At 34.7% G+C, this 14,638-nt stretch overlaps 1 protein-coding gene across 7 annotated transcripts in view; it reads left to right on the forward strand.

Annotated features, from left to right (window-relative positions):
- ADGRL2 (adhesion G protein-coupled receptor L2) overlaps positions 1-14,638 on the forward strand; it is a 189,339-nt gene that overhangs the window by 101,601 nt on the left and 73,100 nt on the right. For all 7 annotated transcript variants that reach the window (XM_077771033.1, XM_077771027.1, XM_077771030.1 and 4 more), the window contains exon 3: positions 2,968-3,181. In XM_077771033.1, the coding sequence (XP_077627159.1) occupies positions 2,968-3,181 (214 nt within the window). The remainder of the gene's footprint in view (positions 1-2,967; positions 3,182-14,638) is intronic.

Consider the following 14,638-nt stretch of genomic DNA (forward strand, 5'->3'; position numbering starts at 1 on the left):
CATTGAGTAAAGCAATATTCACTGCTAAGAACTCATTCATTTCTGTGCAGTGGAAGCTTAAGTACCATGATCTCTCTTCTCCAGAAGAGTCTACGTTAGAAATCTAAATTATTAAAGTGTGTTGATCTTTCCATCTTTTTCCTTTTCTTTTTTCGTACTTTACCTATTTGGATGACTGTAACTAAGGATTAAAAATCCTCTCTGAATTACCAAAACAGCAGGACACTCAACAGTGCAGCTTCTTAAATATCTTTCAAAAGCAGAGGAAAATTCACTTAGAACCATAACTGTAATCCTGCAGACTATCAACAACTACAAAAATTAAGGGCTTAATTTAAAAACGACAGTGCTTCAATGATATCCTACATTTTTGACAAGTAGTGAAAGTTGTGAATTATGGCTCCAAGCCAGTCTCCTAATAATGTGTTCTAACATTCATAATATTTTCTAGTAATATAAATTTATTCTCATTTGTTAAGGAATTATAATTGCAAAGTATCTCTGGCTTTAAAATACTCTGTGCTTCAAATATTTTATGAGGCTTGTTTGAATTTCCACACAGCTTTTGCCACTAAGATGAAGCTCTAATGCCTATTTTCAATCAAAACAAATAAAAGAATACTAGTTTAAACTGAATTATTAGTATGGGCAGTTCAGTACAGTATCAGGAAACAGAAGAAGCAATCATATGTGTAAAAGTTTATTTATGAATTTTCACTAATAAACTTTGAAAGGTCGACCTATTTACTGTCTGTCTTGACATTTGTCTAGCTCCATTTCTATATTCCTTCTTAACTGACGGTGTGCCTCTCCACATACTTGTAGTAGCCTCATAAGACCATAAACCCTCTTGGGGCACCTGGGTGGCTCAGTCGGTTAAGTGCCCGACTTCAGCTTGGGTCACGATCTCATGATTCATGAGATCAAGCCCCACATCGACTCTCTGCTGAATGCTTGCTCAGAGCCTAGAGGCTGTCCTCAGATTCTGTGTCTCCTCTCTCTGCACCTCTCCCACTCATGCTCTGTCTCACTCTGTCTCTCAAAAAAAAAAAAAAAAAAGACCATAAACCTCTTAACAAAAACCTCCTAAGTCTGGGGTATGGCACAATCCTCTGATGATTTCTGTGCTCTAAATTATGTTTTTTTCTGCTCGCTTCATTTCAGTTACACCTTTAGTTTTCTCAGTAGAACTGAACCATATCTGAGAATTGGTGATTTTTAAGTCATATCAAAATGTAACCCAGTCACCCTTCTGTAGGACTGTTTGAGTGTTAGAAAGAAGGTGCATGTCTTACTAGGTGATTTATTTCATTGAATTAGTGAGAAGCATTGTACAATAATGTTAAAGAGAACAGATTTTGGCATTGGATTGACCTGGACATGACCCAGTTTTTCAACTTGAAGTTTATAACTTGGAACTATTTACTTCTGAATGTTACGGTGGTTTTTTTTTTTTTTTCTATAAAAGGAGATATAAGGGATAGTTTATGTGATGCAGAGTAATTAATTAAAAGGATAGGGAGAAGAAAAAAATTCTAAAACCAGTGCTAGTTTTTTATAACAGGAATGTGTGAGATGGTGACAGGTAAAGAATTGAACTAAAAACCTTAGGCTGTGTTGGAAAAGTTTTTGATAATGGTGACTAACTTACAGGTAGAACACCAGCACAATGAGTATGGACCTCTCACACACATAGTTGTTTGGGCTGTTCTTGGCTTTCTCTGTGTTTACCCTTTGTCCTATGCTGTGTTACTACTTTATGGTCCCATGGTTGAAAACTTAAAATTCTCATTTTTTAAAATTTTTATTTATTTCTAGGAGAGAGAGACAGCGTCAGCAGGGGAGGGTCAGAGAGAGAGGGAGTCACAGATTCTGAAATAGGCTCCAGGCTCTGAGCTGGCAGTCAGCACAGAGACCGACGCGGGGCTCGAACCCATGAACCGCGAGATCATGACCTACGTGAAAGTCGGACACTTAACCGACTAAGCCACCCAGACGCCCCAAAATTCTCATTTTTAATTCCATCTGGGAATCTTTTTCAGCACTTAGGAACAGTAATTTTCTGCACTGTTTCTAATACACCACTCTTGAATTCATGTAGTACCTTCAATTGAGCAGTATTATGTACCTTATCTCATATTAGAGTCACACAGGTAGGAACAGTCATATCACAGATGTTTCATCTCTGTTTTAAAGGCGACAAAAGTGATTCTTAGATCAATTTTGCCCTTCCCGCGTTATTTCAGCTTGTGAGACTAGATTGGAGCAGTGCTGTCTCCCGTGAGTGCCAGCTGCTGCATGCTTCCATTTAGGCCAGTTTTAAATAAAGTGACTATAAATCATAATAATAAGTTATTGTGTTGTAAGTGTATTACTCTCATAGCATCTTAGTTTTTTTTCCAGGTGAGGGGGGCTGCTAAGACAAAAATATTTTTTAAGATAATGATAACAACAACTAATATGTATACATTAAATGAGAAAGTAAAGTCAGTGTATATGAGAGTTTTTATTCCACCGCCTGAAGGAAGATTGTTTCTTGATTTTTTGTTACATTCTGTATTTATAAAACTTGTCATTATTCATAAGTCCATTGATTAAGTTTGTCCTTTTTCTTTGGATTTACTCAAAAAGAGCCACTTCGTTTCTTATTGTGAATAGATTATACATGAATAGATTATACAGATAGTATTTTGCTAGAGTAATTTAAATTTTATTATACAGATGAATAGTCCAGCTAAAGATACATATTAAAAAAACTAAAAACTTCTTGACCTGTAGTAAAGAATCAAGGAATTATTTTAATACATTTATGAATGGATGATTTAAAGAAACACTTTTTGTGAGATCTCTTGAATATAGACTTGAACCGTATTACTTGAAAATGCCTTAAGAAAATAATTTATATCTTACATGTGTTAATTTTAATTTTCTTTCTTTCTTTCTTTCTTTCTTTTTTTCACTTTTAAGGTTTCAGCAGAGCAGCTTTACCCTTCGGGTTAGTTAGGCGAGAATTATCCTGTGAAGGTTATTCTATAGATCTGCGATGTCCAGGCAGCGATGTCATCATGATTGAAAGCGCGAACTATGGTCGAACAGATGACAAGATTTGTGATGCTGACCCATTTCAGATGGAGAATACAGATTGCTACCTCCCAGATGCCTTCAAAATTATGACTCAAAGGTAAATACTTATGTGTTACTATCCTATTTTAGCTACTACATCCAAAGTAGGTGAATAGAGTCCATTCTGAGCCCATTTATTAAACTGAGAGAGGGTTTTACCTAGTAATGTTGATTTCTCCTTTTAAGGTCTCAACATTTAAATCTCTATATCATTTTTATATAGTTTGACTTAACAGAAAGAATATGCAATATGTATCTAATAGAAAAATATGCAATATGCATCTTTTGATTTTTATATATCATAAGATACAGAGTAAAGAATATTTCAGATGTAATTTTGTCTTTTGGGTCTGTAGAATTTTGAATTGTTTTTGTAACATCGAGAATGTTTAACTCTCTGGGTCTTTAGCAATAGTTGGTCTTAATTTTTTTTTAAGTTTATTTATTTATTGTGTGAGAGAGAAAGAGAGCGAGTACACATACCCACAAGTGGGTAAGGGACAGAGAGAGAGGGAGAGAAAGAGAATCCCAAGCAGACGCTGCCCTGTCAACACAGAGCAAGACTCCAGGTTCAATCTCATGAACCATGAGATCATGACCTGAGCAGAAGAGTGGGATGCTTAACAGACTGAACCACCCAGGTGCCCCAAGTCTTTAATTTTTCAATTAATATATTTTACAGCAAAAATGGGCAGACAAATTACAGCAAGTTACCATACTTGCATTGCTACACAGGCACAACCTCCCCAGTTGTCAACATCCTGCATCACAGTGGTACATTTGTTAACATCCGCACCTCATTATCACCCAAAGTTTATAGTTTACATTAGGGTTTATTCTTGGTGTTGTGTATTCTTTGGGTTTTGTCAAATTTATGATGGCACGTGTCCACCATTGTAGTATTAGACAAAGTAGTTTTGCCATTCTAATAGGTGTGTACTGATTTTTAGTGATGTCATCTTTTAATATGCTTACTTATTTCTGTTGTCTTTATTGGTGAGGTGTTGTTCAGGTCTTTTGCACATTTTTCAATTGGATTGTTCTTTTGTTTTGTTTTGTTTTCCTGAGAGAGAGAGTGCATGAGAGAGAATCTTAAGCAGGTTCTAGGCCCAGCACAGAGACTGATGTGGGGCTCATCTTACAACTGTGAGATCATGACCTGAACCAAAATCGAGATTTGGACACTTAACCAACTGAGCCACCCAGAAACCACATTCGTTTTCTTGTTGTTGAGTTTTAAGAGGTCTTTATACATTTTAGGTAACAATTCTTTATCAGATAGGACTTTTGCAAATATTTACTGTCAGTCTGTGGTTTATCTTCTCATTCTTTTGATCCTTAGCTTTAAAAAACAAATGACACAGCAGATTCAAGTTAAGAAAGCATATACTAGGCTTTCTTTTCTCTCCCCCTCCCTTCATAGATATATATATATATATATATCATTGGTTAATATTGTGTTTTACAGATTATTGTGTTGGAAAGTGTTGTATAAAGTCTAAAATATATAAATGATATCTCTTAACAGGACAATTGCCCTCCTATATATAGGTTGAATACCAAAAAACTACTGAGAATAGGTGTTGCCTTTCCTCTGCCTTAACACATAACTCCTGCTCTCTCTATCTGTCTCTCTCTCTTTCCCTCACTTTTGCTACACTTGGCACCTTAATTAAAATTTTCTTATATATAACATATTAAAATTGTGGTTAGTTATGGTCAAACTAGTACAGAGTTTATTATACATTTTTGCTTTTGTATTTTGTTTACTAGGAAAACCCTTCCTCTTTCTACTCAAAGCTTTCACCTTCTTCTGCTACCTCTTCAGTCCCTCTGGATACAATATTCTTTCTAGCTTTCTGGCTTATTTATTCATCTGCCTTAAAGTAGAATAGCAAATTTTCTAGATTCGGGTCTGGTCGATGTAGGCAAAATGAAAATATCAAGTGGTGGTAAGAGACGATGAAGAAAAAAATGGAAAAACTATTTAACAAAAAATCCATGCCAAAGGAAGATGGGTACAAATTGCTGTAAAATCTCTAATTTCACAGAGATATGTATTAGCATATTTTTTGTTGATAGCACATTATGAGTAGTTTTCCTTTAATGTTAATGCTGATCAAGATGCTTTTTAGGAAACCAGAGAGCATATACAGTACTTCAAAACATTTTTATTTTAGGGGTGCCTGACTGGCTCAGTCAGTAGAGCATAGAACTCTTGATCTCAGGATTGTGAGCTCAGGCCCCACGTTGGGTGTAGAGATTACTTTAAAAAATACGTAAAATCTTTTTTGAAAACTTGTTATTTTTAGTTCTTAAAGTATTGTTATTAAAAAATTAAGACAAGAATCTTACTTGCATAAATGGCATTTGAGAAAGGTTTTTTACATTTAAAACCAAAGTTCTTTATGGATTATGTAGCATTTGGAATCAAAACATAACTTAGTTGGAAGAAAGGATTCTGTACTCCCGTAAAATTGTAGAACAATTTGCACATAGTGTTTCAAAAGTTGGGAACTGCCCCTGCTAGAAAGACCGTAAAGGCGGCCACTAATAATTGAATGTTTATCTGTTCTTTATATTGTTGAGCTGTTTAATTTAGTGATATTAGGTGAGCAGCTAGAAGTAGGCCAGAGCGAAATGGGAAGTAAAGATTTATTACATAAAATTACCTGCTTTTTACAAAATTGACAGGCAAAAATGCAGTGGAGTTGGTACAAGGAGAGGGTCTGGAAAAGCTGGCCTTGAGGAATGGTCCATTGTAGGCCACTTGTCTCTGTAGATTTATACATTTGAATACATAATTCAGTATCCAACAAAACATATGTATTATCATGTTTTATCTATTAAATATAATTATATATTATAAGATATATACAAGATAATATATAACAAGTTACTTTCAAGGTTTCATGATGTTATAAAAGCAGGGCTGCAGTTTTGATAATTCTTTTAAGTTTTTATTACTTACTTTGATAGAGTGAGCAAGGAAGGGGCATATAGAAGGAGAGAGAGAATTCCAAACAGGCTCCAGACTGTCAGCATGGAGCCGACGCTGGGCTTGAACCTATGAACTGTGAGTTCATGACCAGAGCTGAAACCAAGAATTGGACACTTAACTGGCTGAGCATCCAGGCACCCCAATAATACTTTTAAAAGTAACCAGAGTTTTGGGATATTTACATTCTGTGAAAGCATAAACTTGTTCTCTGTACCCTTGTTATCAAAATATCCAAACAGTTTATGATGCTTTAATGCAAATAAGGAGTTAATTCTAAAACTAGTTGTAGAAATCCCTTTTTTAAATTATTGAATTATACTGGTCGCTTATAATTATTTAGTCACCACAATGACAATATAAACAAATTAAACAAAAACGCCCCTTAAGAGGTGCCTGGTTGAGCATCTGACTTCTGGTCAGGTCATGATCTCATAGATCCTGAGTTTGAGCCCCAAGTCGGTCTCTGTGCTAACAGCTCAGAGCGTGAAACCTGCTTCAGATTCTGTGTCTCCCTCTCTCTCTGCCCCCTCCCCTGCCCTCTCTTTCTCCCTCAAAAATAAATAAACATTAAAAAGATTTAAACAAGAACACTTTAGTGACAAGACAATGTTAAGAGGACTTAAAAATGAGTTTCATGTTGGTAGCTTGTAAGAACTCCATTCTACATGTGTCAAAATATAAACCTTTAACGAAGTCTGGCATATTTGACTGGTACATAGTTTCAAATAGTTGTAAGAAAATATGTAGACAGTATTTTTGCAGCTGAATTATTAATGAATAATTTTTTAGTATCTTTCTTTAGTTAAGTGTGGGGGTTGAACTTGACCCCAAAATCAGAGTATTATGTGCCAGCATCTAAGCCAGATAAGCAGCCTATTTTTTAAAGTATATCCTTGTTTTTTAAATTGAGAAATGCTTTTCAGTATTTACCAAAAATGTAAGAATTATTTTTACCATACCCCTAATAATTTGGCAAATTTTCTATTTATAATTGTCAGAAAATGTGATATTCAATAATGTAGGACAAAGACTTTTCTTTAGAAAGCTCAAATAAAAGCACTTGACATTTTCTATTAAATTTCTAAAAATGTAATGATGGAGACACACCCAAATTTCAATATTATTAATGTATGTTTGTCCCCTTCCTTTACTGTTACCACTTCAACCGTTGAAAGTCAAGTAAATAAATACCCTTGTAATTCTGACTGTGGCGGTGGTAAAGTATTAATAATTCTTATTCATTATTCATTATCTATTTCCTGTTCATTTAAAAGTGTGAAACCAAGGCTCTGTTAGAAATTGATAGTACACTTGTCTTACAAGTATACCAAATGGCTCACCCTAAAAGTGAGAAATGAGCTTCTTCCCTAAAATGATATGTATTTTAATTCTCTATAACATAATCACCATTAGAGAGAGTATTTTTAGCACTCTTTGAAGATAATTTTAGTGAGATAACTTAAAAAAATGTGCAAGGGGCACCTGGGTGGCTCAGTAGGTTAAGCATCTGACTCTTGATTTCCACTCAGATCATGATTTCATGGTTTGGTGGGATCGAACCCTGCATTGGGCTCTTTGCACTGACAGTGTGGAGTGTGCAGTGTGCTCTGGATTCTGTCTCTCCCTGCCCCTATGCCCACCCTTCTCAAAATAAGTAAACAAAAAAAAATATTTTTAAAAGAGTACAAAATATGCAATACCTTTAGCACTTTGATTTCATTAAACCAAATAGAAACAAAAAAACACTTTATTACTACTCTGAAGTATTTGATGAATAAGTAAATGAAAGTTTTGGCAACAGTACTGGGGTTTTGCAGCACTTGAGTACAATCTAGTTGGTGTCTAAATTGTAATGTCATTTGTGACTGTCCCTGTGTTCAAATTCTTCACTCTGAAAGCGTGCCCATTCTGATTAAGATAGTTTGCTGCCTAATGCTGTGCTTTATAATATTCCCTTAAGTTTTTTAGCACTTTGGTTTAGAGATCTGAAAGTAAATGTGTTCTCCCCACCCCCCNTTACAGAGTACGAGTTACAGAGTTAACTCATACTACCAGATATGCACCAGTGTACTTCTGCCAATACAAAGAGGTTCTAAGAGTAATCTGTATTCCTCTCAAGAAGATAAACTACATGCCTCAGTTTTTCCCCTATGGGAAGAAAAGGTATATTTGTGTAATTGATTCAGAAATAAGCTGTTTTTTTGGTATTGAAATTGACCAAGGCATAAAAGGACTGTCCTAGAAGTGGAGAACTAGTTCATTCCTTTAAATGATTGTCTGGCCAAAATTTTAGCACTCATGTAAATAGCAACTGGCTAGAACACCATAGCATAACTGTGTTACATTTCTGGGAGCTTTTAAGGTTTATTTATTTATTTTGAGAGAAAAAAAGTGCACAGTTATTAAATAAAATTCAGTGTAATTTTGGTGGTTATACTATCCAAATTTTTTTTATACTACCCAGAAGGGTTTTTTTTTTTTTTAACTTTATTTGGGAACAAGGTTGCATATAAATAAATGATTCAGCAAGCAATTGTTTATACAGATTTGGTGCTCACAAGGGTGGTGAAGGAACATACAGATGAAGCAAACGTTAATGTAAAGTTGACAATTGCTGGTGATTAGATGATATCATTCACAGAGGCTATGTGGTTTGAGCATGCAAAAATTTAGAGTACACTTGAATATAAGGGACAGAGGTAGTTGCCATCAAGAAAACCAGGTCAGGCACAGAAAGATAATGTCTCACAAAGCCAGTAGTAAAGTTAATAGCAATAGCAATAGCAATAGCAATAGTAAAATAATAATAGTAAATTATAAAAGATGGACACTTTTTCTTGTTGATATTGACGATTCTTATTGTATAGAAATTTTCTGTCTAGATTTTTATTCTGTCCAGATAGCCCAAATAAATAAAACATTTAGGGTTCTCATGATAGAGTTTCAGAATAGGTATCAGGAAAATAACATTCAGCCTTGCCTGGACCAGAAGAATTAAGTATTTCCCTAGTCACAGAACCAACAATGAATAAATACGTGACCTAGATTTTTAAAGTAGGTGTACCATTCATGGATTTTTGTCTTAAAAGGAAAAAAATCTAGCTTCTAGACTTAGGTACAATTTCGTTAAATTAAGCTATATCAGTAGATGACAAAACTTCTTTCAGAGCCTACTCCTTTCCGCAAAGGTTAGGATGATGGAAGTAAGCTCAAATATATAGGAATCAGATCAATTTGTTCCTGTCCTACATCCCATTCAGTAACTTTTCTATCCTTGAATTTCCCTTTTCTAAACCTGTCAGTGTCCTACCCAACTATTATTTCCAAGCATAATTACATTTTATTTAACATGTCAACCCAACAGCAACTCAAGTGGTGACAGTTTCTTGTGTGTTAGAGGATTTGAAGAAATGTGTTACTGTATATGTATGTGCATTACTTATTCTATCCATGACTCATTACATTACAGGAGATGCAGAGTGAATCTGGAAATTTAGTGCATATTCACAGCATGCAGTGAGAAGTAAGACTCCATGGAAAGGGCCCTGTATGCCTTAATCTGGAATAAGCATGAGGATCTTTCCCTCTGCCTTTCCACCTTTCACTCTTGTTACTAGTCAAGGCACATAGACCCTCTGTGGGAATGGGTAGTGGGGACATATGTGATTGTTTCTATTTTAGAAGAGTTATTAAATAACGTTGTTAGGACTGCTGAAGAACTTGGGACTCCTCATATTCTAACTCTGTTTCATTACATCAGGGAATCAACTGTCGTTGCATTCAGTACATTTTGTTCACATGGCAACATGTATATTCTCTTAGCTTGTTTTAAAAATATCCTTGAAAAAAAGTGGCAACATGATATGCCTCTTTTCATTCTGTGAACTTTTAAAAAGGTTGAATTATTTGCTATAGGGGCTGAAACTTCAATTCATCTATGCCTAGAATCTCATTAATTAATATCTTCATGACATGAGGGGCGCCTGGGTGGCTTAGTCGGTTAAGCATCCGACTTTCGCTTAGGTCATGATCTCGCAGTTCGTGGGTTCGAGCCCCGCGTGGGGCTCTGTGCTGACTGCCAGAGCCTGGAGACTGTTTCAGAGTCTGTGTCTCCCTCTCTCTCTGACCCTCCCCTGCTCACGCTGTCTCTCTCTCTCTCATAGAAATAAATAAAAATATTTAAAAAAAAAGAAAAAATATCTTCATGACATGAAAATTTATTATTAAATAATAATTAATAACTAATCTCAAATAATTCTGTTGTCTAAACTTTTAAAATCCACTTTGGTTATTTTCAACTATACTGACACAATATGAAGTGTGTATAAAATATTTAAAAGAGATACACACACATATATTCATACTATAAAACCTTCCTCTGAGAACTGATGAATATTGGAAGCTTCTCAAAATTTACCAAGAAAATCCATGAAAATGCAGCCACAATTCTGCCAGTGTTCTCTAGCAGACTTTATGATTATAGATTCCGGTGTGAGTATACTCTCCTTGACATACAATACCTCTCAACTTTTATATTGATCATTCAGTCTTTGTAAAGAAGCTTTGTATCCAAGTCCGAGCTTTCTTATAGAAAGAGTTTATCTAATTATTTTTGTTTTCTGATCTGTCTTTATAGGTAATGATATATTTAAAACCTGTTTTTCTAAGATATTCATAACCCATCCTCAGTAGTGGCACTTCTTTAGAAGGAAGAAAATAGCCAAATCTGTCCTTTCACCTAATTTGATATTTTGTAATATTTGGGGGGTTTGTGTATTTTATTCGTGCATTATTATAAATACTTACTGGTAAAGGATACTTTTGCTTAGTCTGTTTATTCATTGAACCTATTTCATTCTCATAGGATTTAAACTCACCATTTCTGAAGAACTACATGTTTACCTTTACACTGCTTATCCCAAGTGCTTTTATCTGTGGTGTCAGATTTATCAGCCAATTGTCCATTAAGATGAAATGTATCTGGGGAAAAATGAATAACTTGGATGCTACTAACTCATCACCTCTGTGCATTGTACTTAGGTTATTTTCTGTTAGATGATGGATTTCCACTAATTCTTCACTTTTGGCAGAGCTGTTTTAAGACAACTAACTGTAATTACAAGCACTTCTCTTTGGCCAAGGATTGGGAGGTTACTAGTATAGACTCGTGAACCTTTAGTGTAGTGATAAATAATCATTAAAGCTCTAATTGGTATATCTAATTGGACACACACTTTGCATGTCACTTACTGATGGGCATTTAAACCAAAGCATTCATTATAGGAAGGGGACTAGTGGCAGTAGTAAACATGAAACATATTAAGCATTCACATTTACTGTGCAAGAAAGACTAATAAATTGTAAAATGGCTTAGAAGACAGATAATCTAAATATCCCTTACGACCTTGATTATCAAACGTAGAAGAAAGTTACAATGTCACATCAAAGGTTCTGCTTTACAGGGTCCTCTGTTTCTCCTTAAAAATGAAAATTAGTAAACAATTCTAACTGGATAATGAGGACTAAGAGAATAGGTGTGAATTGCCACATTTCTCTGGTACTTGTGGTTAATATGTGGGTTTTTAACCTTTTATACTATGTCTTTTGGTCAGGGAAGCTAGGACCATTTTCGCTGTGGACAAAACATTACTGATCTTCAGTGTTTCCTAAGGATTAATCAATGAATTAAGAGGTTTGAATAATATGTTAAAAGTTTGAATTTGATTTTGGTTTTAGACAGAAATTGGTCAGATGAGGAAAAGGGAAGTTAGTTTTTTAAAAGGAAAATACTATCTCATTTCAGCTCTAGCTATTTTGCTTCAGTTTTTATTTTTATTTTTTTAAGTTATTTATTTTGAGAGAGAGAGAGAGAAAATGAGCCAGGGAGGGGCAGACTGACCAGGGCTTGAACTCACAACCATGAGATCATGACCTGAGCAGAATGGGATGCTTAACCAACTCAGCCACCCCAGCACCCCAAGTTTTTATTTTTAGAAGTAGTCTTTAATTTTGAAACCAGAGTGGAGAGGTGAAGAAATAAAAGCAAATGTAAACATTGATTTGACATACAGGTTTTTATATATTGTAAATGATCTGTTCAGAATACTTTTCATACTTAGGTATTATTTACTCCAGCATTCTCATTTGAAAGAAAGCTGTTTCCAATAAGATTACTGTGGTATTTCTATAGTACATATATTGTCATCTAGCTTGTAGTTTTTACTCACTTAGAACATACCCTACTTCACACTAAAATATTGGTTTCTATTTACAAAGTCAGTTTAAACATTAATTATGTTAACTGACAGAAACCAAGTCCAATTTAGTATTATATTACCTAAGTGTACTAGGTAATCAGTGTTAAATAACTAAATGAAAGCACACTGTATCTGCTTGCATAAGACTCGTTTCAAATGCCCAGTTGAGTTTTGTTTTGTACCTAAATGTGACTTTTTTTTAGTATGTAGCTGCTCTCTGATATCATGCTACTAGTGCTGTGTTTAAATATAACTGTTTACAATCATCCTTTTAAAAATGCTATATTTTGAACAAATAAAAGTAGATGCTTAATCACAATTTCAGAGAATAGACATGAAATTTATTAGATTCTCAAATCAAGACATAGTCTTGTATTTCTTTGTATTTGGTTTTCTCTCCCCATTCCTCACTAAAAATTCATAACCGAATGCTAGTGAAATGTAATATAATACACATTTTCTACCACTATAAAAAATGAACAAATTATGGTGTGTAACTTCATTTTAGAATTTGTAATTCCTTTTTGTATGCAGTGCAGCGTCTCATCAGCATGTTTATTGCCAGGAAATTAAATGTATTTGTTGAAGGTCTGGAATAATTTTACTGTCTGAAAATACACTGTTTATTATTTAATGCATTTTTATTATATAATAAATAATAACAAAATGTAATTTTGAGTGAAACTGATAATTTTCCAGTCTAACAATCCTTTTTATTTTATTGAGATTTGTAAGTCACTAAAAAGAAATCATATGTGTTACTTCGTAAAGAAAAAAATCCTTAGTCGCTGTTTTAGTCCAAATTCTTATTTTATTTTCTTACTAGCAGCTTAGGAGCCCTGCTTTGCCTCTCAAGAGGAGGTAGCCGTTGTGAATCAGTATCATTTATAATATATTCTTTCGACTTATAATTTATTCTATTGACATATTCTATTTGACATAGAAAATAAGTCAAATGAAGAGAAAAATATTTGATATTAAATTATTTTAAAAGTGCTAAGCTGTTATTTATTATGACGTTACTAATGTTTCTGTATATCACATAATGAAATTGCACCTAGACCATATTAGCAATAGCAGCAGTAACAAAAACACCAGTATTGATACACTACTTTGTACTTTGCCTAAAGAAAATTATTGTGGTTAATTAGGTTTCTGATAGCATTACATATTTATTTGTGTTACAGTTTTTAAAGACCTATTCTTTTTGCTTTGCTATGTATTTTCTTGAAATGTAGTAATTAGTTACAGTTTGTAATACTGTTTGCTATTTCACAATTAGATTTAGACCTAATATCTCTCTAGGAAAAGTCAGGTTTAGTAGAAATACAAAGGAGTGATTCTGTAATCTTGATACTGTTTCATAACAATCAACTGTATCCTTTAACTAATACATGTCACGTTCTCCCAGTATTGCTTCACATGTCATATGCAGCCAACACAGACCTAGTTTTAGAACTCACCTAAGTACACTTCCCACTGCCTTAAAGAGAATATCTGAAATGGTAGTCACTCTGTATAGTTGCCTTGAGATTATAGCAGTGGTCTTTCTGTTCCTTTTTTCAGACCAGATGGGGCGCCTGGGTGGCTTGGTCATTTAGGCGTCCGACTTTGGCTCAGGTCATGATCTCAGGGTTCGTGGGTTCAAGCCCCAGGGTCAGGCTCTCTGCTGACAGCTAGCTCAGAGCCTGGAGCCTGTCTTCAGAGGAGTCTGTGTCTCCCTCTCTCTGACCCTCCCCTGCTCTCTCTCTCTCTTTCTTTCTCTCTCTCTTTCTCTCTCAGAAATTAAAACAAAAACAAAAACATTTTTTTAAGACCAGAGATCTGTCATTGTTATTGAACTCAACCTGTAATTTGTGAAAATACTACTCTGTCTAAAAGTGGATTTACCATGAAGCTAATGAATCTTAAACATCAGAGCCCTTCACTTGCACAGGCTCTTCCAAAGGCATTGGTAGGACCCCTAGCGGTGTGCTCACAGGGTCATATGTTTTTGTAAAGTTGGCTGAAGTATGATATTTAAACACAGTCTTTTAAGGTTTTTATTTCATTCTCTGACTTCTCTGTTACACTTCCCCTCATTTATGGTCACTTAGGAGTAGCCAAAAGCTAGTGGGATTCTGTTAAGTAGAGGTTCTGGTGGTGATAAATTCAGTTTGGGTTTAGTGGGGTATTTTTATGTGGTTTGCAGACACTCGTGTGCAGTTTAGTTATTGCTGGCTATTCTGGTGAAGAAATGGCCTCTAGAATTACTCCT

Source organism: Crocuta crocuta, unplaced genomic scaffold, assembly GCF_008692635.1.
Source record: "Crocuta crocuta isolate KB4526 unplaced genomic scaffold, BGI_CrCroc_1.0 scaffold125, whole genome shotgun sequence".
NCBI lineage: Eukaryota > Metazoa > Chordata > Mammalia > Carnivora > Hyaenidae > Crocuta > Crocuta crocuta.